This window comes from Ascaphus truei, chromosome 7, assembly GCF_040206685.1.
Source record: "Ascaphus truei isolate aAscTru1 chromosome 7, aAscTru1.hap1, whole genome shotgun sequence".
NCBI lineage: Eukaryota > Metazoa > Chordata > Amphibia > Anura > Ascaphidae > Ascaphus > Ascaphus truei.
Genome location: NC_134489.1, coordinates 41,848,534 through 41,876,069, shown reverse-complemented (window position 1 = coordinate 41,876,069; position 27,536 = coordinate 41,848,534). Strand labels below are relative to the sequence as shown.

At 59.7% G+C, this 27,536-nt stretch overlaps 1 protein-coding gene across 1 annotated transcript; it reads left to right on the top strand.

The window, feature by feature from the left end:
• The first annotated feature begins 105 nt into the window (after positions 1–105).
• On the top strand, positions 106–12,877 carry THEM4 (thioesterase superfamily member 4). The gene is made up of 7 exons (XM_075608076.1): positions 106–130; positions 817–923; positions 1,496–1,658; positions 3,161–3,314; positions 4,188–4,298; positions 4,929–5,053; positions 11,318–12,877. The coding sequence occupies exons 2-7, from the start codon at positions 825–827 to the stop codon at positions 11,341–11,343; spliced, it is 678 nt and encodes a 225-aa protein (XP_075464191.1). The 5' UTR covers positions 106–130; positions 817–824; the 3' UTR covers positions 11,344–12,877.
• Positions 12,878–27,536: the final 14,659 nt, after the last annotated feature.

Here is a 27,536-nt window from a genome sequence, read left to right as displayed (position 1 = left end):
ACGTGCTGACGTCACGCCGGGAGCCGCAATGTCATTCACTTGCTTGAGCTCGCGTGAATTAGTCAGGGACGTCATATTACCGGTCTCCTACCAGCCGCGCGAGCCCAGGTGAGAAGGGACACATGGGGAGGTGAGGGGACAAGAAAGGACACATGGGGAGGTGAGGGACAAGAAGAGACACATGGGGATGTGAGGGGGATATGTAGGGATATATGGAGGTGTGGCGGGATATGTAGGGACACATGGGTAGGGACAAGAAGAGACACATGGGGATGTGAGGGGGATATGTAGGGATATATGGAGGTGAGGGGGGATATGTAGGGACACATGGAGGTGACGGGGGATATGTAGGGACACATATGGAGGTGAGGGGGGATATGAAGGGACACATGGGGGATAAGAAAAGAGGGAGGGATGTCACTCAGGGTATCAGACTAATCAGTAGTAGGCGATGGGTCTGGCTGTGTGTCAGTGTTCACCTCTCACACACTGGACTCTCTCAGTGATGAACTGAGTCGTCTCTCATAGTGTGCTCACATATGACAATGCTGAGTCACACCTCCAGATCCGGGTTAGTAGTGTATGTATGTCTTTCTTTAGCTAGCGCCATTCGTGTACATAGTACTTCACATAGTACTTCACAGCAGTAATACATGTGATAATCATAGAAATAACACATCATGGGAAGAAGCGCTTTCAGACATAAACGTGACATTTAGGAAAAGGAGTCTCTGCCCCGAAGAGCTAACAATTTAATTATGTGTATCTGTATGTAGCATGTCAGTGTTTGTGAGGCCCCTCTGTGTATCCTGATAGGTGTCGCCATGCTGCAGACCTGTGCCAAGCTACTCCGAGTGGGCAGCGTCCTCTATCACCATCCCACCCTGCTGCAAACTGCCATCTCCCTGCCCCGTCCCTTCTCGGTGAGCATTCTGCCTCTCTGTCTGTCTCCTGCTCTCTGAGTTCAGTCCTTTTTTTTTTTTACTTCAATATTTTCATGTGGGCAATCTCTAATTACCTAAAGAACTGTATAGCTGCAGGTCAATTCGTACTCCATGTATTGATCGGTGAAATTTGGTGACATCATTAGAGCTGGCATATGTTTTTCTTCTGCTTCAGTCCGTCAGTGGAAGCTCATGAATATTCATGAGCACTCCTGCACTGACATGTGCAAGAGGGAGGGCAGGGCTGACAATGGGGTGTGCCAGGGCTTGTGACAGGACATGAAGGGGCAGTGCCGTAGCAAATGGCTGTTAAAATAGAATACAAGAAAATTGGTCTTTCAATGTTGTTTTTTTAAAAACAGAAAATGCTAAAAGTATTTTTTCTTACTACAGAACTGATTTATTTAAAAAAAAACACATGCAGGATATTGACTGAACTGCAGCTTTAAACTCTGCTTGGGGTGTTCAGATTAGCTGCATCTATTCTATTCCTGGCTAATCCTGTCTTACTTTAAAATGCATGTATCACAGCCGTTTCTTTCATTAATTAGGTTAGCCGCCTGTGTCCTGCTGAGAAACCCAGAGATTTTGGTCTCCCCAACCCCACATGGAACCAGAACCTGATGGATTTGTACAACAAGTTCCTGGAGTTGAGCAAAAACGGCAGCTGGAAGCAGATCCCCTCCTACAACACCGTCGTGCATTACTTACCAGGCAAAGCAGCTCACCGCGTTCTCCTCCCCGCTGCAGCTCACCGCTCTCCTCCCCGCTGCAGCTCACCACGCTCTCCTCCCTGCTGCAGCTCACAGCGCTCTCCTCCTCCTGCTGCAGCTCACAGCGCTCTCCTCCTCCTGCTGCAGCTCACAGCGCTCTCCTCCCTGCTGCAGCTCACCGCGCTCTCCTCCTCCCCGCTGCAGCTCACCGCGCTCTCCTCCCTGCTGCAGCTCACCGCGCTGCTCTCCCTGCTGCAGCTCACCGTGCTCTCCTCTCTGCTGCAGCTCACCGTGCTCTCCATCTCCCCGCTGCAGCTCACCGCGCTCTCCATCTCCCTGCTGCAGCTCACCGCGCTCTCCATCTCCCCGCTGCAGCTCACCGCGCTCTCCATCTCCCCGCTGCAGCTCACCGCGCTCTCCATCTCCCCGCTGCAGCTCACCGCGCTCTCCATCTCCCCGCTGCAGCTCACCGCGCTCTCCATCTCCCCGCTGCAGCTCACCGCGCTCCCCATCTCCCCGCTGCAGCTCACCGCGCTCTCCATCTCCCCGCTGCAGCTCACCGCGCTCTCCATCTCCCCGCTGCAGCTCACCGCGCTCTCCATCTCCCCGCTGCAGCTCACCGCGCTCTCCATCTCCCCGCTGCAGCTCACCGCGCTCTCCATCTCCCCGCTGCAGCTCACCGCGCTGTCCTCCTTCCTGCTGCAGCTCACCACGCTCTCCTCCTCCCTGCTGCAGCTCACCGCGCTCTCCTCCTCCCCGCTGCAGCTCACCGCGCTCTCCTCCTCCCCGCTGCAGCTCACCGCGCTCTCCTCCTCCCCGCTGCAGCTCACCGCGCTCTCCTCCTCCCCGCTGCAGCTCACCGCGCTCTCCTCCTCCCCGCTGCAGCTCACGCGCTCTCCTCCTCCCCGCTGCAGCTCACCGCGCTCTCCTCCTCCCCGCTGCAGCTCACCGCGCTCTCCTCCTCCCCGCTGCAGCTCACCGCGCTCTCCTCCTCCCCGCTGCAGCTCACCGCGCTCTCCTCCTCCCCGCTGCAGCTCACCGCGCTCTCCTCCCCGCTGCAGCTCACAGCACTCTCCTCCTCCCCGCTGCAGCTCACTTTTCTAACCCTGCACTTTTCTCTGTCTGCTGTCTTACTCTATTTCTAAGCCTCAGTATTGCTGACCTGAGGGAGAGGGGAGAACTCTCGAAATGTTGTCTTATAATATCAATTCTTAGTCCAAGTAAAATAGGTATCACTTAATACTGAAGTACTCAAATACTCTGCACTATCACAACTGGACTAACACGGCTATTTCTACTTAAACCTCCCTACAGTAACCCAGTTTTCCTCCTGAACCCCCGTGCTTCTCTCTGTTGCATCTTCTCATCCTTCCCACGCTGTAATTGCCGAATTGTTCCTTCCCCCTATGGTAAAGAAATCTCTGAATACAAATATGTGTCGGACCCCCCGCCCATCACTCACAGGCCAATGGGTTAATAACCTCCCCTCCTGTCCTGCCGCAGGTGACACCTTGGTCCAAGACCAGGGGAAGCGTCTCTTCACCAGGAATCAGGACAAGGATGGGGTGGGATTAGAGTACAGCATGTTCTGTAACCAGGCTGAACAAAGGGTGGTCTGTCTGGTCCAGACCGGCCCCTACCTGGAGGGAGCTCAGGGGTGAGTGCCTTTCATAGTACATGCATCTTAATCTCCCTCTCCCTCGTAGGCTGTGATTAAACAAAAAAAGGCGCGCGGCGACGGGAGCGACGCTGCGCAAAAACAAATAGTATGCTTCCCTGCAAAGCGCATATACCTGCCGCGTCTGTCGCGCCACATTCTACTGCAATGCAAGCGACCGCTGAAGCGTTTTTGAAATTTTTTTTCTGGTTGCGACGGCCATGTCACGTGACGCAGCCGTCCAATCACAAAACAGAATTCAGCCTCGTCTCCCCTGCAGTCGCGTGCGGAGAAGACTGTGCTTGTGCACGTGTCGCTCTGTGACGTCGCAACTGTGCACGCTCACATTTAGTACGCTGGTATAATCGAGCTCTTAAGTATGTATGTATGTCTTTACTTATATAGCGCTTCACAGCAGTAATATATCTGACAATCATAAATAATATAAATAACACATAAAGGGGAGAAGCGCTTCAGACATAAAAGTAACATTTAGGAAAAGGAGTCCCTGCTCAGAAGAGCTTACAATCTAATGTGTTGGTAGGAAGAACGTACAGAGACAGTAGGAGGGCATCCTGGTAAGTGCGTCTGCAGGGGGCCAAGCTTTATGTATGAGGTGTTCATTATCAGCCATGGAGCTACTCATATGCTTCCTTAAGCCGGTGTGTTTTGAGGTGGGTCTTAAATGTGAATAAAGAGGATGCTAGTCGGATATTGAGGGGAAGGGCATTGGCAACAAATTACCCCAAACCGGAAAGTGTTGCAAAGATCTTGCACTGCTTGGGAGGTGTGCTAAAGCCTGCTGTAGACCTGCTAACATTCAGACTGGTCTCTCTTCACCTGCCCAGTCTCAGTGTCCTCTGATTTCTGCAGGCTCACACATGGCGGCTGCATCGCGACCATTATCGATACTGCCGCCGGAACTTGCGCCTTGTACAACATCGGCAAAGTCATGACGGCCAATCTGAATGTGAATTACCGGAAGTAGGTCACACGGAAAGGGGGGGAGGGGTGGAGAAGGAGGTTTGGAGCAAGGGGGGGGGGGGTAGGAGGTTTGGAGCAAGGGGGGGGGGTAGGAGGTTTGGAGCAAGGGGGGTGTAGGAGGTTTGGAGCAAGGGGGGAGGAGGAGATTTGGAGCAAGGGGGGAGGAGGAGATTTGGAGCAGGGGTGGGAGGTTCGAAGGAGGCTCCATGAAATAAGCTGTTTCAGGCATTACTTTGTTTAACAAATATATAAGCACTGCGCTTCTCCATGTAAAGAGCATGCAGCTGGTGAAGGAATTGGCCATACAAATGTGCAAAACAGAAAGTGAATCCCTGCGCTTCTCCCTTTTGGGATAGCAATCAATGGGGAATATAAATATATGTATGGTGTAAATACCTATAAGAACAAAGGAGACTTTTGGTATACATCCTTTGATCAAATAATGCCAAGCCTGCATTTTTCTTATAGGTATTTACACCATAACTTTGGTTACCCTGTTGAAGTTATGTGAGCAGCGCACATTCTGTTTGCTCAGTGAGATAATCCTTGGCAGAGAAGCAGACACATGCAGTGCATAAGACAGCTGGTATACAGATGCCCGGCTGCACGTTAATCTTTGCTTCCTTGCAGCCCCATACCGCTGGGCCACACCGTGATCGTAGACAGCAAGGTGGAGAAAATCGAGGGTCGGAAAGTGCACCTGAGCTGCCAGGTCCGGAGTCACGACGATGCCGTGCTGCACACAGAGGCCACAGGTGAGGGGGGAGACAGGGAGTTGGGGTTCTGCGCCCCCAGATTGGGAGGCTCGTCCTGCTGTTCACCAGGTTCTAGTTGTAATGGCTTGAGTGAAAACTCGTCAGTTACGTGAAGCACAAGCTTTCTACACCACGTAAGGCTGCGCTTATAGTGCCGGCGACGCGACCGTCGCGTCAAAACAAAGGCATTGTCGCTGTCGTCGGCGCTTATAGTGCACGCGACGACGACGGAGCAATAGTGCTACCAAAAATCTGGTAGTCACTGATATTTAATTTTTTCGGCGACAGTCTCTCTTTGCGGCCAATCAGGAGCTTCTCCGTCCCTCTGCCATCCCCCTTTATGAAATTGCTGGCCTTGTAGCCAACGACGTTGCCTAAATTTGAAATATAACTATCGCAATGGCGACAGGTGACGTCATCGGTTGCGTCGCCGGCACTATAAGCGCGGCCTTAGTCTCTTCAGAGTTGTCTTGTTTTTGGTCTGTTCCTATAAAAGTATCCGGTCGCAGAGCAGCTGATCTTGCGACCTTTTGTGAGCTAAGGTATCACAGCCGAGCACAACGCTCGCACATTATAGTGCCTCAAACACCACACAGAACCCCAACAAGCTCTTTTTAGGAACCCCTGAACCCCCACAAAGTATGTATGTATGTAATAAGTGTCAAAAAGGAGAGCTACTGAGCGTGGCAAATGTATACAACAGACGACAGAGAAGCCCAATGCTGCATCCAATATGACAAAAATACACAGTAAAATACTTAGATATTCTCTTGAAAAAGGGTCATTTAGTTTAACCCTTTGGCCAAAGCATTGAAGCTTGCGAACCACGACAAGGCAGACCCAGTTCACAGGTCCTAACACTACCAGATAAAATACTATTATACCTCTATTAGGATAAAAATTCTCATGTGTCTCTATTAGGAGGGAGAAAGACCAACATTGGATCTATATCCAGTAAAATGAAAGGAACCTGCTGACGTGGGAAGTGGGGAGGGGTGAGCTTAAAACCTGGGAAGGAGGAGCCACCAACCCCCAACCGCTGAGACAGCTGAAAATAAGTTAACAAACACACAGAACCCCAGCAAGCTCTTTTTAGGAACCCCTTAGCCCCCACAAAAATATATCTACTATATATTTCTGAAAGCAGTGTATGTCTGCGTCCCTAGCGGCAATCTCATTGGTCCCTTGGCCTGCCCGCCCCCGCACCTCTCATTGGCCTGAGGCAGAGTGACGGGCAAAAAAAAAAAAAAACACACACACACACACCCCCCTCACACACACACCCTCACTCTCCCCCGTCAGTTGGACCGCAGCTCACCTTCCACACACCCCCCCCCCCCCTCCTCTCCCGGTGCCCCTCACTCTCTCCCCCCACCTCACCCAAATCCCCACGCTCCGCAACATCCCCAGCCGCACCATCACCCTCACCGTGCGCCGCGGCCCTCCTGCTCAGCAGCAAACTCCAGGCTCCTCCCCCCTCGCGGCGCGGCCCGGGCCTCCTGCTCTCCCCCTCACGTGCGCCGCTGCCGGAGAGGGGAAGCGCGGCCCGGGCCTCCTGCTCTCCCCCGCACGTGCGCCGCTACCGGAGAGGGGAAGCGCGGCCCGGGACTCCCCATCACGTGCGCCGGCTCCCGGACGGAGGGGAAGCGCGGCACGGGTCTCCTGCCATTCTTGCCCCCCCCCTCCCCAGCTTCCCGAACTCACCTCCTGCCCCAGCCAGATGCCACGGGGTCAAGGTAAGTCACCCACCGTCTCCCACCCACGCACTGTCACCCACACACTTTCACCCACCCACTCACCCACTCACCCACCCACTCACCCACCCACTCACTCAGTCACCCACCCACCCACTCAGTCACCCAAAAACTCACTTAGTCACCCACTCAGTCAAGTCAAAGTCACCCACCCAGTCAGTCACCCAGTCAGTCACCCACCCACCCACCCAGTCAGTCAGTCACCCACCCACCCAGTCACCCACCCACCCAGTCACCCAGTCACCCACCCAGTCACTTTCACCCAGTCACCCACCCAGTCACCCACCCAAACACCCACACACCCAGTCACCCACCCACCCAGTCACCCACCCACCCAGTCACCCACCCACTCAGTCGCCCACCCACCAACTCAGTCACCCACCCAGTCACTCAGTCACCCACCCAGTCACTCAGTCACCCACCCATTCAGTCACCCATTCAGTCAGTCACCCAGGCACCCACCCATTCAGTCAGTCAGTCAGTCACCCACCCAGTCACCCACTCACCCACCCAGTCAGTCACCCACCCAGTCAGTCACCCAGTCAGTCACCCACTCACCCACCCAGTCAGTCACCCACTCACCCACCCAGTCAGTCACCCACTCACCCACCCAGTCAGTCACCCACTCACCCAGTCAGTCAGTCACCCACTCACCCAGTCAGTCACCCACCCAGTCAGTCACCCACTCACCCACCCAGTCAGTCTCCCACTCACCCACCCAGTCAGTCTCCCACTCACCCACCCAGTCAGTCTCCCACTCACCCACCCAGTCAGTCTCCCACTCACCCACCCAGTCAGTCTCCCACTCACCCACCCAGTCAGTCTCCCACTCACCCACCCAGTCAGTCTCCCACTCACCCACCCAGTCAGTGTCCCACTCACCCACCCAGTCAGTCTCCCACTCACCCACCCAGTCAGTCTCCCACTCACCCACCCAGTCAGTCTCCCACTCACCCACCCAGTCAGTCTCCCACTCACCCACCCAGTCAGTCTCCCACTGCCCCCCCCAGCCCTTTGCCCCACCTGCCCTTTGCCCCCTGCCCTCCCTCCCCCTGCCCAGTTGGCCCCCCTGCCCTTTGCCACCTGCCTTCCCTCCCCCTGCCCTTTGCCCCCTGCCTTCCCTCCCCCTGCCCTTTGCCCCCTGCCCTCCCTCCCCCTGGCCTTTGCCCCCTGCCCTCCCTCCCCCAGCCCTTTGCCCCCTGCCCTTTGCCCCCTGCCCTTTGCCCCCTGCCCTTTGCTCCCTGCCCTTTGCTCCCTGCCCTTTGCCCTCCCTCCCCCTGGCCTTTGCCCCCTGCCCCCCCAGCTCTTTGCCCCCTGCCCCCCCAGCCCTTTGCCCCCTGCCCTCCCTCCCCCTGCCCTTTGCCCCCTGCCCTCCAGCCCTTTGCCCCCTGCCCTCCCTCCCCCTGCCCTTTGCCCCCTGCCCTCCCTCCCCTGCCCTTTGCCCCATGCCCTCCCTCCCATGACCTTTGCCCCCTGCCCTCCCTCCCATGACCTTTGCCCCCTGCCCTCCCTCCCCCTGACCTTTGCCCCCTGCCCTCCCTCACCCTACCCTTTGACCCCTGCCCTTTTCCCCCCTGCCCTTTTCCCCCCTGCCCTTTGACCCCCCCACCCCTCCCTGCCCTTTGGCCCCCCCGCCCCTCCCTGCCCTTTGGCCCCCCCGCCCCTCCCTGCCCTTTGGCCCCCCCCGCCCCTCCCTGCCCTTTGGCCCCCCCGCCCCTCCCTGCCCTTTGGCCCCCCCGCCCCTCCCTGCCCTTTGGCCCCCCCCGCCCCTCCCTGCCCTTTCCCCCGCCCCTCCCTGCCCTTTGCCCCCCCGCCCCTCCCTGCCCTTTGCCCCCCCGCCCCTCCCTGCCCTTTGCCCCCCTCGCCCCTCCCTGCCCTTTGCCCCCCCTCCCTGCCCTTTGCCCCCCCCTCCCTGCCCTTTGCCCCCCCCGCCCCTCCCTGCCCTTTGCCCCCCCTGCCCTTTGACCCTCCCTGCCCTTTGGCCCCCCCCCTCCCTTCCCTTCGCCCCCCCCGCCCCTCCCTGGCCTTTGCCCCCCCCGCCTCTCCCTGCCCTTTGCCCCCCCCCCCCCCCCGCCCCTCTCTGCCCTTTTCCCCTCCCTGCCCTTTGCCCCCCCCCCCGCCCCTCCCTGCCCTTTGCCCCCCCCCCCGCCCCTCCCTGCCCTTTGCCCTCCCCCCGCCCCTCCCTGCCCTTTGCCCTCCCCCCGCCCCTCCCTGCCCTTTGCCCTCCCCCCGCCCCTCCCTGCCCTTTGCCCCCCCCGCCCCTCCCTGCCCTTTGCCGCCCCTCCCTGCCCTTTGCCCCCCCCCCGCCCCTCCCTGCCCTTTGCCCTCCCTGCCCTTTGCCCCCCCGCCCCTCCCTGCCCTTTGCCCCTCCCTGCCCTTTGCCCCCCCCCGCCCCTCCCTGCCCTTTGCCCCCCCCGCCCCTCCCTGCCCTTTGCCCCCCCCGCCCCTCCCTGCCCTTTGCCCCCCCCCCGCCCCTCCCTGCCCTTTGCCCCCCCCGCCCCTCCCTGCCCTTTGCCCCCCCCGCCCCTCCCTGCCCTTTGCCCCTCCCTGCCCTTTGCCCCCCCGCCCCTCCCTGCCCTTTGCCCCCCCGCCCCTCCCTGCCCTTTGCCCCCCTCGCCCCTCCCTGCCCTTTGCCCCCCCTCCCTGCCCTTTGCCCCCCCCTCCCTGCCCTTTGCCCCCCCCGCCCCTCCCTGCCCTTTGCCCCCCCTGCCCTTTGACCCTCCCTGCCCTTTGGCCCCCCCCCTCCCTTCCCTTCGCCCCCCCCCGCCCCTCCCTGGCCTTTGCCCCCCCCCGCCTCTCCCTGCCCTTTGCCCCCCCCCCCCGCCCCTCTCTGCCCTTTTCCCCTCCCTGCCCTTTGCCCCCCCCCCCGCCCCTCCCTGCCCTTTGCCCCCCCCCCGCCCCTCCCTGCCCTTTGCCCTCCCCCCGCCCCTCCCTGCCCTTTGCCCTCCCCCCGCCCCTCCCTGCCCTTTGCCCTCCCCCCGCCCCTCCCTGCCCTTTGCCCCCCCCCCGCCCCTCCCTGCCCTTTGCCGCCCCTCCCTGCCCTTTGCCCCCCCCCCGCCCCTCCCTGCCCTTTGCCCTCCCTGCCCTTTGCCCTCCCTGCCCTTTGCCCCCCCGCCCCTCCCTGCCCTTTGCCCCTCCCTGCCCTTTGCCCCCCCCGCCCCTCCCTGCCCTTTGCCCCCCCCCGCCCCTCCCTGCCCTTTGCCCCCCCGCCCCTCCCTGCCCTTTGCCCCCCCCGCCCCTCCCTGCCCTTTGCCCCCCCCCGCCCCTCCCTGCCCTTTGCCCCCCCCGCCCCTCCCTGCCCTTTGCCCCCCCCCCGCCCCTCCCTGCCCTTTGCCCCCCCCGCCCCTCCCTGCCCTTTGCCCCCGCCCCTCCCTGCCCTTTGCCCCCCCCCGCCCCTCCCTGCCCTTTGCCCCCCCCCTCCCCTCCCTGCCCTTTGCTCCCCTGCCCTTCTACGCCCTTTGACGCCCCTCCCCCCCCGCCCTTTGACACCTCTCCCCCCCCGCCCTTTGACGCCCCTCCCCCCCCCCCGCGCCCTTCGATGCCCCTCTCCCCGCCCTTCGACGCCCCCCCCCCCACCCTTCCACTCCATGCTCCCTGCCCTTCCACGCCCGGGCAACGCCGGGTATATCAGCTAGTATGTATATGTGTCAAAAAGGAGGGATATTGAGCGTGGCAAATGTATACAAGAAGTGTAGCATTGGGCTTCTCTGTCGCTTGTTGTGTACATTTGCCACGCTCAATAGCTCTCCTTTTTGACACTTATATACATATATATTTTGTGGGGGCTCAGGGGTTCCTAAAAAGAGCTTGCTGGGGTTCTGTGTGTTGTTTAACTTATTTTCAGCTGTTGGAGGTTAGTGGCTCCTCCTTCCCAGGGTTTTAAGCTCACCATTTCCCAAGTCAGCAGGTCCTTTTCATTTTGCTGGATATAGATCCAATGTTGGTCTTTCTCCCTCCTAATAGAGGTATATTAGTATTTTATCTCGTATTGTTTTGCGAACAGGTGTCTGCCTTGACGTGACTTGCAGTCTTATAATGCTTTGGCCAAAGGGTTAAACTAAATGACCCTTTTTCCAGAGAATATATAAGTATTTTACATTATAGTGCCTGCAATGTAATTCCTGCTACCTGTGCTCGGATCAGAACACTGCTGCCAGGCCATGTTTGCCCTGAGACACCTGGCTCATCAGAAGCACCTTCCAGCCTCTGGGATTCCCTTGTTCTCATTGTGCTGTCACAGTGCAGAGACGCTGTGTCCTCCCTTCCTTCCTCGCACCCTTCCAAAACCCACCCACACTTTAAAAACCCGCCCACCCTTCCAAAACCCACCCACCCTTCCATCTTCCCTTCCTTCCACCCTTCCATCTTCCCTTCCTCCCACCCTTCCATCCATCCACCCACCCTCCCTTCCACCCTCCCTTCCATCCTCCCTCCCATCCATCCACCCATCCTCCCTTCCTGGTTGCTCTCCAGACCCAGGCTGTGTCTCCTCACTCTGTTTGTTTTCTAGCTCTGTTCATCAAGCTGAACCTGTGACATGTGGAATCCGGGGGCTCCATATACAAGAGAAGAGAGACCAGCCTGACGGTCACAAGGCGACACACCTATGTCTCACCTGAGGGAGGCGGCAGCACACGGAGGATTCACCGTCACCTCTAACCTCGTACTAAAAACTGCTCCGAGACTTTTCCCTAGTCTGCTCGTATTTATACAGATCCCTGAAGGCTGGATGTCCTACAGGCACTTTAAACATTTCAGGGTGCCAGTGTTTTCATGGACACCCCAAAATACCAAGTGATGAGGGAATATTCTGATACCAGCTAGCATGTTCTCCCCAAGCTCTCATCCCGGTCAAGGTCTGGCCCCTCTCCCAAACCCATTCCCAGCACTGTATACAACTGTGCTTTTTCTTTGCTGCACCCTAGGGGTGGCTGTACTTGTGCATTTACATAGCACATTAAACCTTTGTCGGGAGGACACTGATAATCCATCACTCCGAAATGTTACTCCCAATTAGTACTTCTTACCAACATTCTACGTTCCACCCTAATCATACAAGAAGTGTTTCTAGAAAGTATTTTATTGATAGTATTTATAAGTATTTATTAGCAGCGGGTGCTTGTGTCTCTTGCTCCCTCGTACTGCTCCCCACTACCTTGTTCTGCTTGGACTCATACCCTGATCGGGATCTGGTTTTGGACTTCGCCATCGGACGCCAACACACAGGACTCTGGGCGCATCCTTCTTATTAGTCTGACAATGTGTGTGTGTGTAACTTCTGCCGACTGCGTAACCCCTGCACTGCCGGAGGGGGAAAGGGTTACAAAAAGGAACTCTAGACCCTGTATCAGAATGTGTCATTCCCGTGAACCGAAACGAGCCCCGGCACTTCTGTCTGTGCAACAATGCCAGATATTATTCGCAGTAGAACAAGAGAAATAGAATCAAAAGGTAACAAATTAGGCAATTGGGTTTATTAAACTATAGCAGATTTAAAGTTGTAATCCAATTTACTGTGGTGTTTTTCTTTAGTATGTTTTGAATCCCAGTTGGTTCTTTATTCAAATGGAGGCTTGTTTTCACTTGCAAGTCTTGGGGGCACGGCAAGTGGGATAAAGTATTGGAACAGATAAACTAGGAGTGGCCTACTCCAGCCCTCAAGGGCCACCAACAAGTCGGGTATTAAGGATATCCCTGCTTCAGCACAGGTGGCTCAATCAATCGCTCAGTCAAAGACTGAGCCATCTGTGCTGAAGCTGCAAGGGTGGCCAACTCCAGTTCTCAAGGGCCACCAACAGGCCAGGTTTTAAGGATATCCCTGCTTCAGCACGTCGAAGGCTGAGCTACCTTGCTGAAACAGGGATACCCTTAAAACCTGGCCAGCTGGTGGCCCTTGGAGGACTGGAGTTGGCCACCCCGTGGGATAGACTATTTTGTTAAGTCTTTTGGATGCCACAGATGTCAGCCATCTTTTTCTAGCCCAGGTCATCGCTGCTTAAAGGGAAAGGGGTTTTTAAATGAAATTATTTTTAGCAAAGCAAATAAAAATAACAAGTACAAATAAGCATAATTTTATCGCTCTGTTTTGTTTTTGGCGCCTCCCGTCGGTTTCAGAAATGTCCTTACAAATTTTAAATGCAGCTTTTACTCCAGCTCAGACCTGGCAATGGAAGTATAAACTGCCACACGCACGCTGCGTTCCTGCACTCGCTCCTGCACTCATTCCTCTGCCACACACGCACGCTGCGTTCCTGCACTCGCTCCTGCACTCATTCCTCTGCCACACACGCACACTGCGTTCCTGCACTCGCTCCTGCACTCATTCCTCTGCCACACACGCACGCTGCGCTCCTGCACTCATTCCTCTGCCACACACGCACGCTGCGTTCCTGCACTCGCTCCTGCACTCATTCCTCTGCCACACATGCACGCTGCGTTCCTGCACTCGCTCCTGCACTCATTCCTCTGCCACACGCACGCTGCGTTCCTGCACTCGCTCCTGCACTCATTCCTCTGCCACACACGCACGCTGCGTTCCTGCACTCGCTCCTGCACTCATTCCTCTGCCACACACGCACGCTGCGTTCCTGCACTCGCTCCTGCACTCATCCCTTTGCCACACACGCATGCTGCGTTCCTGCACTCGCTCCTGCACTCATTCCTCTGCCACACACGCACGCTGCGTTCCTGCACTCGCTCCTGCACTCATTCCTCTGCCACACACGCACGCTGCGTTCCTGCACTCATTCCTCTGCCACACACGCACGCTGCGTTCCTGCACTCGCTCCTGCACTCATTCCTCTGCCACACACGCACGCTGCGTTCCTGCACTCGCTCCTGCACTCATTCCTCTGCCACACACGCACGCTGCGTTCCTGCACTCGCTCCTGCACTCATTCCTCTGCCACGCACGCTGCGTTCCTGCACTCATTCCTCTGCCACACGCGCATGCTGCATTCCTGCACTCGCTCCTCTGCCACACGCGCATGCTGCGTTCCTGCACTCGCTCCTCTGCCACACGCGCATGCTGCGTTCCTGCACTCGCTCCTCTGCCAGACGCGCATGCTGCGTTCCTGCACTCGCTCCTCTGCCACACTCGCATGCTGCGTTCCTGCACTCGTTCCTCTACCACACGCATGCTGCGTTCCTGCACTCGCTCTGCCACACACGCATGCTGCGTTCCTGCACTCGCTCCTGCACTCATTTCTCTGCCCCACACGCATGCTGTGTTCTGCACTCGCTCTGCCACACACGCACGCTGCGTTCCTACACTCGCTCCTCTGCCACACACGCACGCTGCGTTCCTACACTCGCTCCTCTGCCACACACGCATGCTGCGTTTCTGCACTCGCGCCTCTGCCACACACTCACGCTGCTTTCCTGCACTCACTCCTCTGCCACACACGCACGCTGCGTTCCTGCACTCGCTTCTCTGCCACACGCACGCTGCGTTCCTGCACTCGCTCCTCTGCCACACACGCATGCTGCGTTCCTACACTCGCTCCTCTGCCACACACGCATGCTGCGTTCCTGCACTCGCTCCTCTGCCACACACGCGTGCTGCGTTCCTGCACTCGCTCCTCTGCCACACACGCGTGCTGCGTTCCTGCACTCGCTCCTCTGCCGCACACGCTGCGTTCCTCACTCGCTCCTCTGCCACACGCTGCGTTCCTGCACTCGCTCCTCTGCCACACACGCGTGCTGCGTTCCTGCACTCGCTCCTCTGCCACACACGCTTGCTGCGTTCCTGCACTCGCTCCTCTGCCACACACGCATGCTGCGTTCCTGCACTCGCTCCTCTGCCACACGCGCATGCTGCGTTCCTGCACTCGCTCCTCTGCCACACGCGCATGCTGCGTTCCTGCACTCGTTCCTCTACCACACGCATGATGCCTTCCTGCACTCGCTCTGCCTCACACGCATGCTGCGTTCCTTCACTCGCTCCTCTGCCACACACGCATGCTGCGTTCCTGCACTCGTTCCTCTACCACACGCATGATACCTTCCTGCACTCGCTCTGCCACACGCGCATGCTGCGTTCCTGCACGCGCTCCTCTGCCACACACGCATGCTACGTTCCTGCACTCGCTCGTCTGCCACACACGCATGCTGCGTTCCTACACTCGCTCCTCTGCCACACACGCATGCTGCGTTCCTACACTCGCTCCTCTGCCACACACGCATGCTGCGTTCCTGCACTCGCTCCTCTGCCACACGCTGCGTTCCTGCACTCGCTCCTCTGCCACACACGCGTGCTGCGTTCCTGCACTCGCTCCTCTGCCACACACACATGCTGCGTTCCTGCACTCGCTCTGCCTCACACGCATGCTGCGTTCCTTCACTCGCTCCTCTGCCACACACGCATGCTGCGTTCCTGCACTCGCTCCTCTGCCACACACGCGTGCTGCGTTCCTGCACTCGCTCCTCTGCCACACACACATGCTGCGTTCCTTCACTCGCTCTTCTGCCACACACGCATGCTGTGTTCCTGCACTCGCTCCTCTGCCACACGCGCATGCTGCGTTCCTGCACTCGTTCCTCTACCACACGCATGATGCCTTCCTGCACTCGCTCTGCCACACGCGCATGCTGCGTTCCTGAACTCGCTCCTCTGCCACACACGCGTGCTGCGTTCCTGCACTCGCTCCTCTGCCACACACGCATGCTGCGTTCCTGCACTCGCTGCTCTGCCACACGCACGTGCTGCGTTCATGCACTCGCTCATCTGCCACACACGCATGCTGCGTTCCTGCACTCGCTCCTCTGCCTCACACGCATGCTGCGTTCCTTCACTCGCTCCTCTGCCACACACGCATGCTGCGTTCCTGCACTCGCTCCTCTGCCACACACGCGTGCTGCGTTCCTGCACTCGCTCCTCTGCCACACACACATGCTGCGTTCCTTCACTCGCTCTTCTGCCACACACGCATGCTGTGTTCCTGCACTCGCTCCTCTGCCACACGCGCATGCTGCGTTCCTGCACTCGTTCCTCTACCACACGCATGATGCCTTCCTGCACTCGCTCTGCCACACGCGCATGCTGCGTTCCTGAACTCGCTCCTCTGCCACACACGCGTGCTGCGTTCCTGCACTCGCTCCTCTGCCACACACGCATGCTGCGTTCCTGCACTCGCTGCTCTGCCACACGCACGTGCTGCGTTCATGCACTCGCTCATCTGCCACACACGCATGCTGCGTTCCTGCACTCGCTCCTCTGCCACACACGCATGCTGCGTTCCTACACTCGCTCCTCTGCCACACACGCATGCTGCGTTCCTACACTCGCTCCTCTGCCACACACGCATGCTGCGTTCCTGCACTCGCTCCTCTGCCACACGCGCATGCTGCGTTCCTGCACTCGTTCCTCTACCACACGCATGATGCCTTCCTGCACTCGCTCTGCCTCACACGCATGCTGCGTTCCTTCACTCGCTCCTCTGCCACACACGCATGCTGCGTTCCTGCACTCGCTCCTGCACTCATTCCTCTGCCACACACGCGTGCTGTGTTCTGCACTCACTCCTGCACTCATTCCTCTGCCACACAATCATGCTGCGTTCCTTCACTTGCTCCTCTGCCACACACGCGTGCTGCGTTCCTGCACTCTGCCACACGCGCACGCTGCATTCCTGCACTCGCTCCTCTGCAACACACGCGTGCTGCGTTCCTTCACTTGCTCCTCTGCCACACGCGCGTGCTGCGTTCCTGCACTCACTCTGCCACACATGCATGCTGCGTTCCTGCACTCGTTCCTCTGCCACACGCATGCTGCGTTCCTGCACTCGCTCCTGCACTCATTCCTCTGCCACACACACACTGCGTTCCTGCACTCATTCCTCTGCCACACACGCATGCTGCGTTCCTGCACTCGTTCCTCTGCCACACGCATGCTGCGTTCCTGCACTCGCTCCTGCACTCATTCCTCTGCCACACACACACTGCGTTCCTGCACTCGCTCCTGCACTCATTCCTCTGCCACACACGCACGCTGCGTTCCTGCACTCGCTCCTGCACTCATTCCTCTGCCACACACGCACGCTGCGTTCCTGCACTCGCTCCTGCACTCATTCCTCTGCCACACCAGCACGCTGCGTTCCTGCACTCGCTCCTGCACTCATTCCTCTGCCACACACGCACGCTGCGTTCCTGCACTCATTCCTCTGCCACACGCATGCTGCATTCCTGCACTCGCTCCTGCACTCATTCCTCTGCCACACACGCACGCTGCGTTCCTGCACTCGCTCCTGCACTCATTCCTCTGCCACACGCACGCTGCGTTCCTGCACTCGCTCCTGCACTCATTCCTCTGCCACGCACGCTGCGTTCCTGCACTCGCTCCTGCACTCATTCCTCTGCCACACACGCACGCTGCGTTCCTGCACTCGCTCCTGCACTCATCCCTTTGCCACACACGCACGCTGCGTTCCTGCACTCGCTCCTGCACTCATTCCTCTGCCACACACGCACGCTGCGTTCCTGCACTCATTCCTTTGCCACACACGCACGCTGCGTTCCTGCACTCGCTCCTGCACTCATTCCTCTGCCACACACGCACGCTGCGTTCCTGCACTCGCTCCTGCACTCATTCCTCTGCCACACACGCACGCTGCGTTCCTGCACTCATTCCTCTGCCACACACGCACGCTGCGTTCCTGCACTCGCTCCTGCACTCATTCCTCTGCCACACACGCACGCTGCGTTCCTGCACTCATTCCTCTGCCACACACGCACGCTGCGTTCCTGCACTCGCTCCTGCACTCATTCCTCTGCCACACACGCACGCTGCGTTCCTGCACTCGCTCCTGCACTCATTCCTCTGCCACGCACGCTGCGTTCCTGCACTCATTCCTCTGCCACACGCGCATGCTGCATTCCTGCACTCGCTCCTCTGCCACACGCGCATGCTGCGTTCCTGCACTCGCTCCTCTGCCACACGCGCATGCTGCGTTCCTGCACTCGCTCCTCTGCTACACGCGCATGCTGCGTTCCTGCACTCGCTCCTCTGACAGACGCGCATGCTGCGTTCCTGCACTCGCTCCTCTGCCACACTCGCATGCTGCGTTCCTGCACTCGTTCCTCTACCACACGCATGCTGCGTTCCTGCACTCGCTCTGCCACACACGCATGCTGCGTTCCTGCACTCGCTCCTGCACTAATTTCTCTGCCCCACACGCATGCTGTGTTCTGCACTCGCTCTGCCACACACGCACGCTGCGTTCCTACACTCGCTCCTCTGCCACACACGCACGCTGCGTTCCTACACTCGCTCCTCTGCCACACACGCATGCTGCGTTTCTGCACTCGCGCCTCTGCCACACACTCACGCTGCTTTCCTGCACTCACTCCTCTGCCACACACGCACGCTGCGTTCCTGCACTCGCTTCTCTGCCACACGCACGCTGCGTTCCTGCACTCGCTCCTCTGCCACACACGCATGCTGCGTTCCTACACTCGCTCCTCTGCCACACACGCATGCTGCGTTCCTGCACTCGCTCCTCTGCCACACACGCATGCTGCGTTCCTGCACTCGCTCCTCTGCCACACACGCGTGCTGCGTTCCTGCACTCGCTCCTCTGCCGCACACGCTGCGTTCCTCACTCGCTCCTCTGCCACACGCTGCGTTCCTGCACTCGCTCCTCTGCCACACACGCGTGCTGCGTTCCTGCACTCGCTCCTCTGCCACACACGCTTGCTGCGTTCCTGCACTCGCTCCTCTGCCACACACGCATGCTGCGTTCCTGCACTCGCTCCTCTGCCACACGCGCATGCTGCGTTCCTGAACTCGCTCCTCTGCCACACGCGCATGCTGCGTTCCTGCACTCGTTCCTCTACCACACGCATGATGCCTTCCTGCACTCGCTCTGCCTCACACGCATGCTGCGTTCCTTCACTCGCTCCTCTGCCACACACGCATGCTGCGTTCCTGCACTCGTTCCTCTACCACACGCATGATGCCTTCCTGCACTCGCTCTGCCACACGCGCATGCTGCGTTCCTGCACGCGCTCCTCTGCCACACACGCATGCTACGTTCCTGCACTCGCTCGTCTGCCACACACGCATGCTGCGTTCCTACACTCGCTCCTCTGCCACACACGCATGCTGCGTTCCTACGCTCGCTCCTTGTGCCACACACGCATGCTGCGTTCCTGCACTCGCTCCTCTGCCACACGCTGCGTTCCTGCACTCGCTCCTCTGCCACACACGCGTGCTGCGTTCCTGCACTCGCTCCTCTGCCACACACACATGCTGCGTTCCTGCACTCGCTCTGCCTCACACGCATGCTGCGTTCCTGCACTCGCTCCTCTGCCACACACGCATGCTGCGTTCCTGCACTCGCTCCTCTGCCACACATGCGTGCTGCGTTCCTGCACTCGCTCCTCTGCCACACACGCATGCTGCGTTCCTGCACTCGCTCCTCTGCCACACACACATGCTGCGTTCCTGCACTCGCTCTGCCTCACACGCATGCTGCGTTCCTTCACTCGCTCTTCTGCCACACACGCATGCTGCGTTCCTGCACTCGCTCCTCTGCCACACGCGCATGCTGCGTTCCTGCACTCGTTCCTCTACCACACGCATGATGCCTTCCTGCACTCGCTCTGCCACACGCGCATGCTGCGTTCCTGCACTCGCTCCTCTGCCACACACGCGTGCTGCGTTCCTGCACTCGCTCCTCTGCCACACACGCATGCTGCGTTCCTGCACTCGCTGCTCTGCCACACGCACGTGCTGCGTTCATGCACTCGCTCATCTGCCACACACGCATGCTGCGTTCCTGCACTCGCTCCTCTGCCACACACGCATGCTGCGTTCCTACACTCGCTCCTCTGCCACACACGCATGCTGCGTTCCTACACTCGCTCCTCTGCCACACACGCATGCTGCGTTCCTGCACTCGCTCCTCTGCCACACGCGCATGCTGCGTTCCTGCACTCGTTCCTCTACCACACGCATGATGCCTTCCTGCACTCGCTCTGCCTCACACGCATGCTGCGTTCCTTCACTCGCTCCTCTGCCACACACGCATGCTGCGTTCCTGCACTCGCTCCTGCACTCATTCCTCTGCCACACACGCGTGCTGTGTTCTGCACTCGCTCCTGCACTCATTCCTCTGCCACACAATCATGCTGCGTTCATTCATTTGCTCCTCTGCCACACGCGCACGCTGCATTCCTGCACTCGCTCCTCTGCCACACACGCGTGCTGCGTTCCTTCACTTGCTCCTCTGCCACACGCGCGTGCTGCGTTCCTGCACTCACTCTGCCACACATGCATGCTGCGTTCCTGCACTCGTTCCTCTGCCACACGCATGCTGCGTTCCTGCACTCGCTCCTGCACTCATTCCTCTGCCACACACACACTGCGTTCCTGCACTCGCTCCTGCACTCATTCCTCTGCCACACACGCATGCTGCGTTCCTGCACTCGTTCCTCTGCCACACGCATGCTGCGTTCCTCCACTCGCTCCTGCACTCATTCCTCTGCCACACACCCACTGCGTTCCTGCACTCGCTCCTGCACTCATTCCTCTGCCACACACGCACGCTGCGTTCCTGCACTCGCTCCTGCACTCATTCCTCTGCCACACACGCACGCTGCGTTCCTGCACTCGCTCCTGCACTCATTCCTCTGCCACACCAGCACGCTGCGTTCCTGCACTCGCTCCTGCACTCATTCCTCTGCCACACACGCACGCTGCGTTCCTGCACTCATTCCTCTGCCACACGCATGCTGCATTCCTGCACTCGCTCCTCTGCCACACGCGCATGCTGTGTTCCTGCACTCGCTCCTCTGCCACACACGCATGCTGCGTTCCTGCACTCGCTCCTCTGCCACACGCGCATGCTGCGTTCCTCCACTCGATCCTCTGCCACACGCGCATGCTGCGTTCCTGCACTCGCTCCTCTGCCACACTCGCATGCTGCGTTCCTGCACTCACTCCTCTGCCACACTCGCATGCTGCGTTCCTGCACTCGCTCCTCTACCACACGCATGCTGCGTTCCTGCACTCGCTCTGCCACACACGCGTGCTGCGTTCCTGCACTCGCTCCTGCACTCATTTCTCTGCCCCACACGCATGCTGTGTTCTGCACTCACTCCTGCACTCATTCCTCTGCCACACACGCATGCTGCATTCCTGCACTCGCTCTGCCACACACGCACGCTGCGTTCCTGCACTCGCTCCTCTGCCACACACGCGTGCTGCGTTCCTGCACTCGCTCCTCTGCCACACGCGCATGCTGCGTTCCTGCACTCGCTCCTCTGCCACACACGCATGCTGCGTTCCTGCACTCGCTCCTCTGCCACACGCGCATGCTGCTTTCCTGCACTCGCTCCTCTGCCACACGCGCATGCTGCGTTCCTGCACTCGTTCCTCTACCACACGCATGATGCCTTCCTGCACTCGCTCTGCCTCACACGCATGCTGCGTTCCTTCACTCGCTCCTCTGCCACACACGCATGCTGCGTTCCTTCACTCGCTCCTCTGCCACACACGCATGCTGCGTTCCTGCACTCGCTCCTCTGCCACACACGCGTGCTGCGTTCCTGCACTCGCTCCTCTGCCACACACACATGCTGCGTTCCTGCACTCGCTCTGCCTCACACGCATGCTGCGTTCCTTCACTCGCTCTTCTGCCACACACGCATGCTGCGTTCCTGCACTCGCTCCTCTGCCACACGCGCATGCTGCGTTCCTGCACTCGTTCCTCTACCACACGCATGATGCCTTCCTGCACTCGCTCTGCCACACGCGCATGCTGCGTTCCTGCACTCGCTCCTCTGCCACACACGCGTGCTGCGTTCCTGCACTCGCTCCTCTGCCACACACGCATGCTGCGTTCCTGCACTCGCTGCTCTGCCACACGCACGTGCTGCGTTCATGCACTCGCTCATCTGCCACACACGCATGCTGCGTTCCTGCACTCGCTCCTCTGCCACACACGCATGCTGCGTTCCTACACTCGCTCCTCTGCCACACACGCATGCTGCGTTCCTACACTCGCTCCTCTGCCACACACGCATGCTGCGTTCCTGCACTCGCTCCTCTGCCACACACGCATGCTGCGTTCCTGCACTCGCTCCTCTGCCACACACGCGTGCTGCGTTCCTGCACTCGCTCCTCTGCCACACACGCGTGCTGCGTTCCTGCACTCGCTCCTCTGCCGCACACGCTGCGTTCCTCACTCGCTCCTATGCCACACGCTGCGTTCCTGCACTCGCTCCTCTGCCACACACGCATGCTGCGTTCCTGCACTCGCTCCTCTGCCACACGCGCATGCTGCGTTCCTGCACTCGCTCCTCTGCCACACGTGCATGCTGCGTTCCTGCACTCGTTCCTCTACCACACGCATGATGCCTTCCTGCACTCGCTCTGCCTCACACGCATGCTGCGTTCCTTCACTCGCTCCTCTGCCACACACGCATGCTGCGTTCCTGCACTCGTTCCTCTACCACACGCATGATGCCTTCCTGCACTCGCTCTGCCACACGCGCATGCTGCGTTCCTGCACTCGCTCGTCTGCCACACACGCATGCTGCGTTCCTACACTCGCTCCTCTGCCACACACGCATGCTGCGTTCCTACACTCGCTCCTCTGCCACACACGCATGCTGCGTTCCTGCACTCGCTCCTCTGCCACACGCTGCGTTCCTGCACTCGCTCCTCTGCCACACGCGTGCTGCGTTCCTGCACTCGCTCCTCTGCCACACACACATGCTGCGTTCCTGCACTCGCTCTGCCTCACACGCATGCTGCGTTCCTTCACTCGCTCCTCTGCCACACACGCATGCTGCGTTCCTGCACTCGCTCCTCTGCCACACACGCGTGCTGCGTTCCTGCACTCGCTCCTCTGCCACACACACATGCTGCGTTCCTGCACTCGCTCTGCCTCACACGCATGCTGCGTTCCTTCACTCGCTCTTCTGCCACACACGCATGCTGCGTTCCTGCACTCGCTCCTCTGCCACACGCGCATGCTGCGTTCCTCCACTCGATCCTCTGCCACACGCGCATGCTGCGTTCCTGCACTCGCTCCTCTGCCACACTCGCATGCTGCGTTCCTGCACTCACTCCTCTGCCACACTCGCATGCTGCGTTCCTGCACTCGCTCCTCTACCACACGCATGCTGCGTTCCTGCACTCGTTCCTCTACCACACGCATGATGCCTTCCTGCACTCGCTCTGCCTCACACGCATGCTGCGTTCCTTCACTCGCTCCTCTGCCACACACGCATGCTGCGTTCCTTCACTCGCTCCTCTGCCACACACGCATGCTGCGTTCCTGCACTCGCTCCTCTGCCACACACGCGTGCTGCGTTCCTGCACTCGCTCCTCTGCCACACACACATGCTGCGTTCCTGCACTCGCTCTGCCTCACACGCATGCTGCGTTCCTTCACTCGCTCTTCTGCCACACACGCATGCTGCGTTCCTGCACTCGCTCCTCTGCCACACGCGCATGCTGCGTTCCTGCACTCGTTCCTCTACCACACGCATGATGCCTTCCTGCACTCGCTCTGCCACACGCGCATGCTGCGTTCCTGCACTCGCTCCTCTGCCACACACGCGTGCTGCGTTCCTGCACTCGCTCCTCTGCCACACACGCATGCTGCGTTCCTGCACTCGCTGCTCTGCCACACGCACGTGCTGCGTTCATGCACTCGCTCATCTGCCACACACGCATGCTGCGTTCCTGCACTCGCTCCTCTGCCACACACGCATGCTGCGTTCCTACACTCGCTCCTCTGCCACACACGCATGCTGCGTTCCTACACTCGCTCCTCTGCCACACACGCATGCTGCGTTCCTGCACTCGCTCCTCTGCCACACACGCATGCTGCGTTCCTGCACTCGCTCCTCTGCCACACACGCGTGCTGCGTTCCTGCACTCGCTCCTCTGCCACACACGCGTGCTGCGTTCCTGCACTCGCTCCTCTGCCGCACACGCTGCGTTCCTCACTCGCTCCTATGCCACACGCTGCGTTCCTGCACTCGCTCCTCTGCCACACACGCATGCTGCGTTCCTGCACTCGCTCCTCTGCCACACGCGCATGCTGCGTTCCTGCACTCGCTCCTCTGCCACACGTGCATGCTGCGTTCCTGCACTCGTTCCTCTACCACACGCATGATGCCTTCCTGCACTCGCTCTGCCTCACACGCATGCTGCGTTCCTTCACTCGCTCCTCTGCCACACACGCATGCTGCGTTCCTGCACTCGTTCCTCTACCACACGCATGATGCCTTCCTGCACTCGCTCTGCCACACGCGCATGCTGCGTTCCTGCACTCGCTCGTCTGCCACACACGCATGCTGCGTTCCTACACTCGCTCCTCTGCCACACACGCATGCTGCGTTCCTACACTCGCTCCTCTGCCACACACGCATGCTGCGTTCCTGCACTCGCTCCTCTGCCACACGCTGCGTTCCTGCACTCGCTCCTCTGCCACACGCGTGCTGCGTTCCTGCACTCGCTCCTCTGCCACACACACATGCTGCGTTCCTGCACTCGCTCTGCCTCACACGCATGCTGCGTTCCTTCACTCGCTCCTCTGCCACACACGCATGCTGCGTTCCTGCACTCGCTCCTCTGCCACACACGCGTGCTGCGTTCCTGCACTCGCTCCTCTGCCACACACACATGCTGCGTTCCTGCACTCGCTCTGCCTCACACGCATGCTGCGTTCCTTCACTCGCTCTTCTGCCACACACGCATGCTGCGTTCCTGCACTCGCTCCTCTGCCACACGCGCATGCTGCGTTCCTGCACTCGTTCCTCTACCACACGCATGATGCCTTCCTGCACTCGCTCTGCCACACGCGCATGCTGCGTTCCTGCACTCGCTCCTCTGCCACACACGCGTGCTGCGTTCCTGCACTCGCTCCTCTGCCACACACGCATGCTGCGTTCCTGCACTCGCTGCTCTGCCACACGCACGTGCTGCGTTCATGCACTCGCTCATCTGCCACACACGCATGCTGCGTTCCTGCACTCGCTCCTCTGCCACACACGCATGCTGCGTTCCTACACTCGCTCCTCTGCCACACACGCATGCTGCGTTCCTACACTCGCTCCTCTGCCACACACGCATGCTGCGTTCCTGCACTCGCTCCTCTGCCACACGCGCATGCTGCGTTCCTGCACTCGTTCCTCTACCACACGCATGATGCCTTCCTGCACTCGCTCTGCCTCACACGCATGCTGCATTCCTTCACTCGCTCCTCTGCCACACACGCATGCTGCGTTCCTGCACTCGCTCCTGCACTCATTCCTCTGCCACACACGCGTGCTGTGTTCTGCACTCACTCCTGCACTCATTCCTCTGCCACACAATCATGCTGCGTTCCTTCACTTGCTCCTCTGCCACACACGCGTGCTGCGTTCCTGCACTCACTCTGCCACACGCGCACGCTGCATTCCTGCACTCGCTCCTCTGCCACACACGCGTGCTGCGTTCCTTCACTTGCTCCTCTGCCACACGCGCGTGCTGCGTTCCTGCACTCACTCTGCCACACATGCATGCTGCGTTCCTGCACTCGTTCCTCTGCCACACGCATGCTGCGTTCCTGCACTCGCTCCTGCACTCATTCCTCTGCCACACACACACTGCGTTCCTGCACTCGCTCCTGCACTCATTCCTCTGCCACACACGCATGCTGCGTTCCTGCACTCGTTCCTCTGCCACACGCATGCTGCGTTCCTGCACTCGCTCCTGCACTCATTCCTCTGCCACACACACACTGCGTTCCTGCACTCGCTCCTGCACTCATTCCTCTGCCACACACGCACGCTGCGTTCCTGCACTCGCTCCTGCACTCATTCCTCTGCCACACACGCACGCTGCGTTCCTGCACTCGCTCCTGCACTCATTCCTCTGCCACACCAGCACGCTGCGTTCCTGCACTCGCTCCTGCACTCATTCCTCTGCCACACACGCACGCTGCGTTCCTGCACTCATTCCTCTGCCACACGCATGCTGCATTCCTGCACTCGCTCCTCTGCCACACGCGCATGCTGCGTTCCTGCACTCGCTCCTCTGCCACACGCGCATGCTGCGTTCCTGCACTCGCTCCTCTGCCACACGCGCATGCTGCGTTCCTCCACTCGATCCTCTGCCACGCGCATGCTGCGTTCCTGCACTCGCTCCTCTGCCACACTCGCATGCTGCGTTCCTGCACTCACTCCTCTGCCACACTCGCATGCTGCGTTCCTGCACTCGCTCCTCTACCACACGCATGCTGCGTTCCTGCACTCGCTCTGCCACACACGCGTGCTGCGTTCCTGCACTCGCTCCTGCACTCATTTCTCTGCCCCACACGCATGCTGTGTTCTGCACTCACTCCTGCACTCATTCCTCTGCCACACACGCATGCTGCATTCCTGCACTCGCTCTGCCACACACGCACGCTGCGTTCCTGCACTCGCTCCTCTGCCACACACGCGTGCTGCGTTCCTGCACTCGCTCCTCTGCCACACGCGCATGCTGCGTTCCTGCACTCGCTCCTCTGCCACACACGCATGCTGCGTTCCTGCACTCACTCCTCTGCCACACGCGCATGCTGCTTTCCTGCACTCGCTCCTCTGCCACACGCGCATGCTGCGTTCCTGCACTCGTTCCTCTACCACACGCATGATGCCTTCCTGCACTCGCTCTGCCTCACACGCATGCTGCGTTCCTTCACTCGCTCCTCTGCCACACACGCATGCTGCGTTCCTGCACTCGCTCCTCTGCCACACACGCGTGCTGCGTTCCTGCACTCGCTCCTCTGCCACACACACATGCTGCGTTCCTGCACTCGCTCTGCCTCACACGCATGCTGCGTTCCTTCACTCGCTCTTCTGCCACACACGCATGCTGCGTTCCTGCACTCGCTCCTCTGCCACACGCGCATGCTGCGTTCCTGCACTCGTTCCTCTACCACACGCATGATGCCTTCCTGCACTCGCTCTGCCACACGCGCATGCTGCGTTCCTGCACTCGCTCCTCTGCCACACACGCGTGCTGCGTTCCTGCACTCGCTCCTCTGCCACACACGCATGCTGCGTTCCTGCACTCGCTGCTCTGCCACACGCACGTGCTGCGTTCATGCACTCGCTCATCTGCCACACACGCATGCTGCGTTCCTGCACTCGCTCCTCTGCCACACACGCATGCTGCGTTCCTACACTCGCTCCTCTGCCACACACGCATGCTGCGTTCCTACACTCGCTCCTCTGCCACACACGCATGCTGCGTTCCTGCACTCGCTCCTCTGCCACACGCGCATGCTGCGTTCCTGCACTCGTTCCTCTACCACACGCATGATGCCTTCCTGCACTCGCTCTGCCTCACACGCATGCTGCGTTCCTTCACTCGCTCCTCTGCCACACACGCATGCTGCGTTCCTGCACTCGCTCCTGCACTCATTCCTCTGCCACACACGCGTGCTGTGTTCTGCACTCACTCCTGCACTCATTCCTCTGCCACACAATCATGCTGCGTTCCTTCACTTGCTCCTCTGCCACACACGCGTGCTGCGTTCCTGCACTCACTCTGCCACACGCGCACGCTGCATTCCTGCACTCGCTCCTCTGCCACACACGCGTGCTGCGTTCCTTCACTTGCTCCTCTGCCACACGCGCGTGCTGCGTTCCTGCACTCACTCTGCCACACATGCATGCTGCGTTCCTGCACTCGTTCCTCTGCCACACGCATGCTGCGTTCCTGCACTCGCTCCTGCACTCATTCCTCT

Excerpts from the sequence above, each read along its gene's own strand:
- THEM4 (XM_075608076.1), top strand. The coding sequence starts at position 825 with ATGCTGCAGACCTGTGCCAAGCTACTCCGAGTGGGCAGCGTCCTCTAT. Across the intron at positions 1,659-3,160 it reads CGTCGTGCATTACTTACCAG|GTGACACCTTGGTCCAAGAC; the intron begins GCAAAGCAGCTC and ends GTCCTGCCGCAG. Across the intron at positions 3,315-4,187 it reads TACCTGGAGGGAGCTCAGGG|GCTCACACATGGCGGCTGCA; the intron begins GTGAGTGCCTTT and ends TGATTTCTGCAG.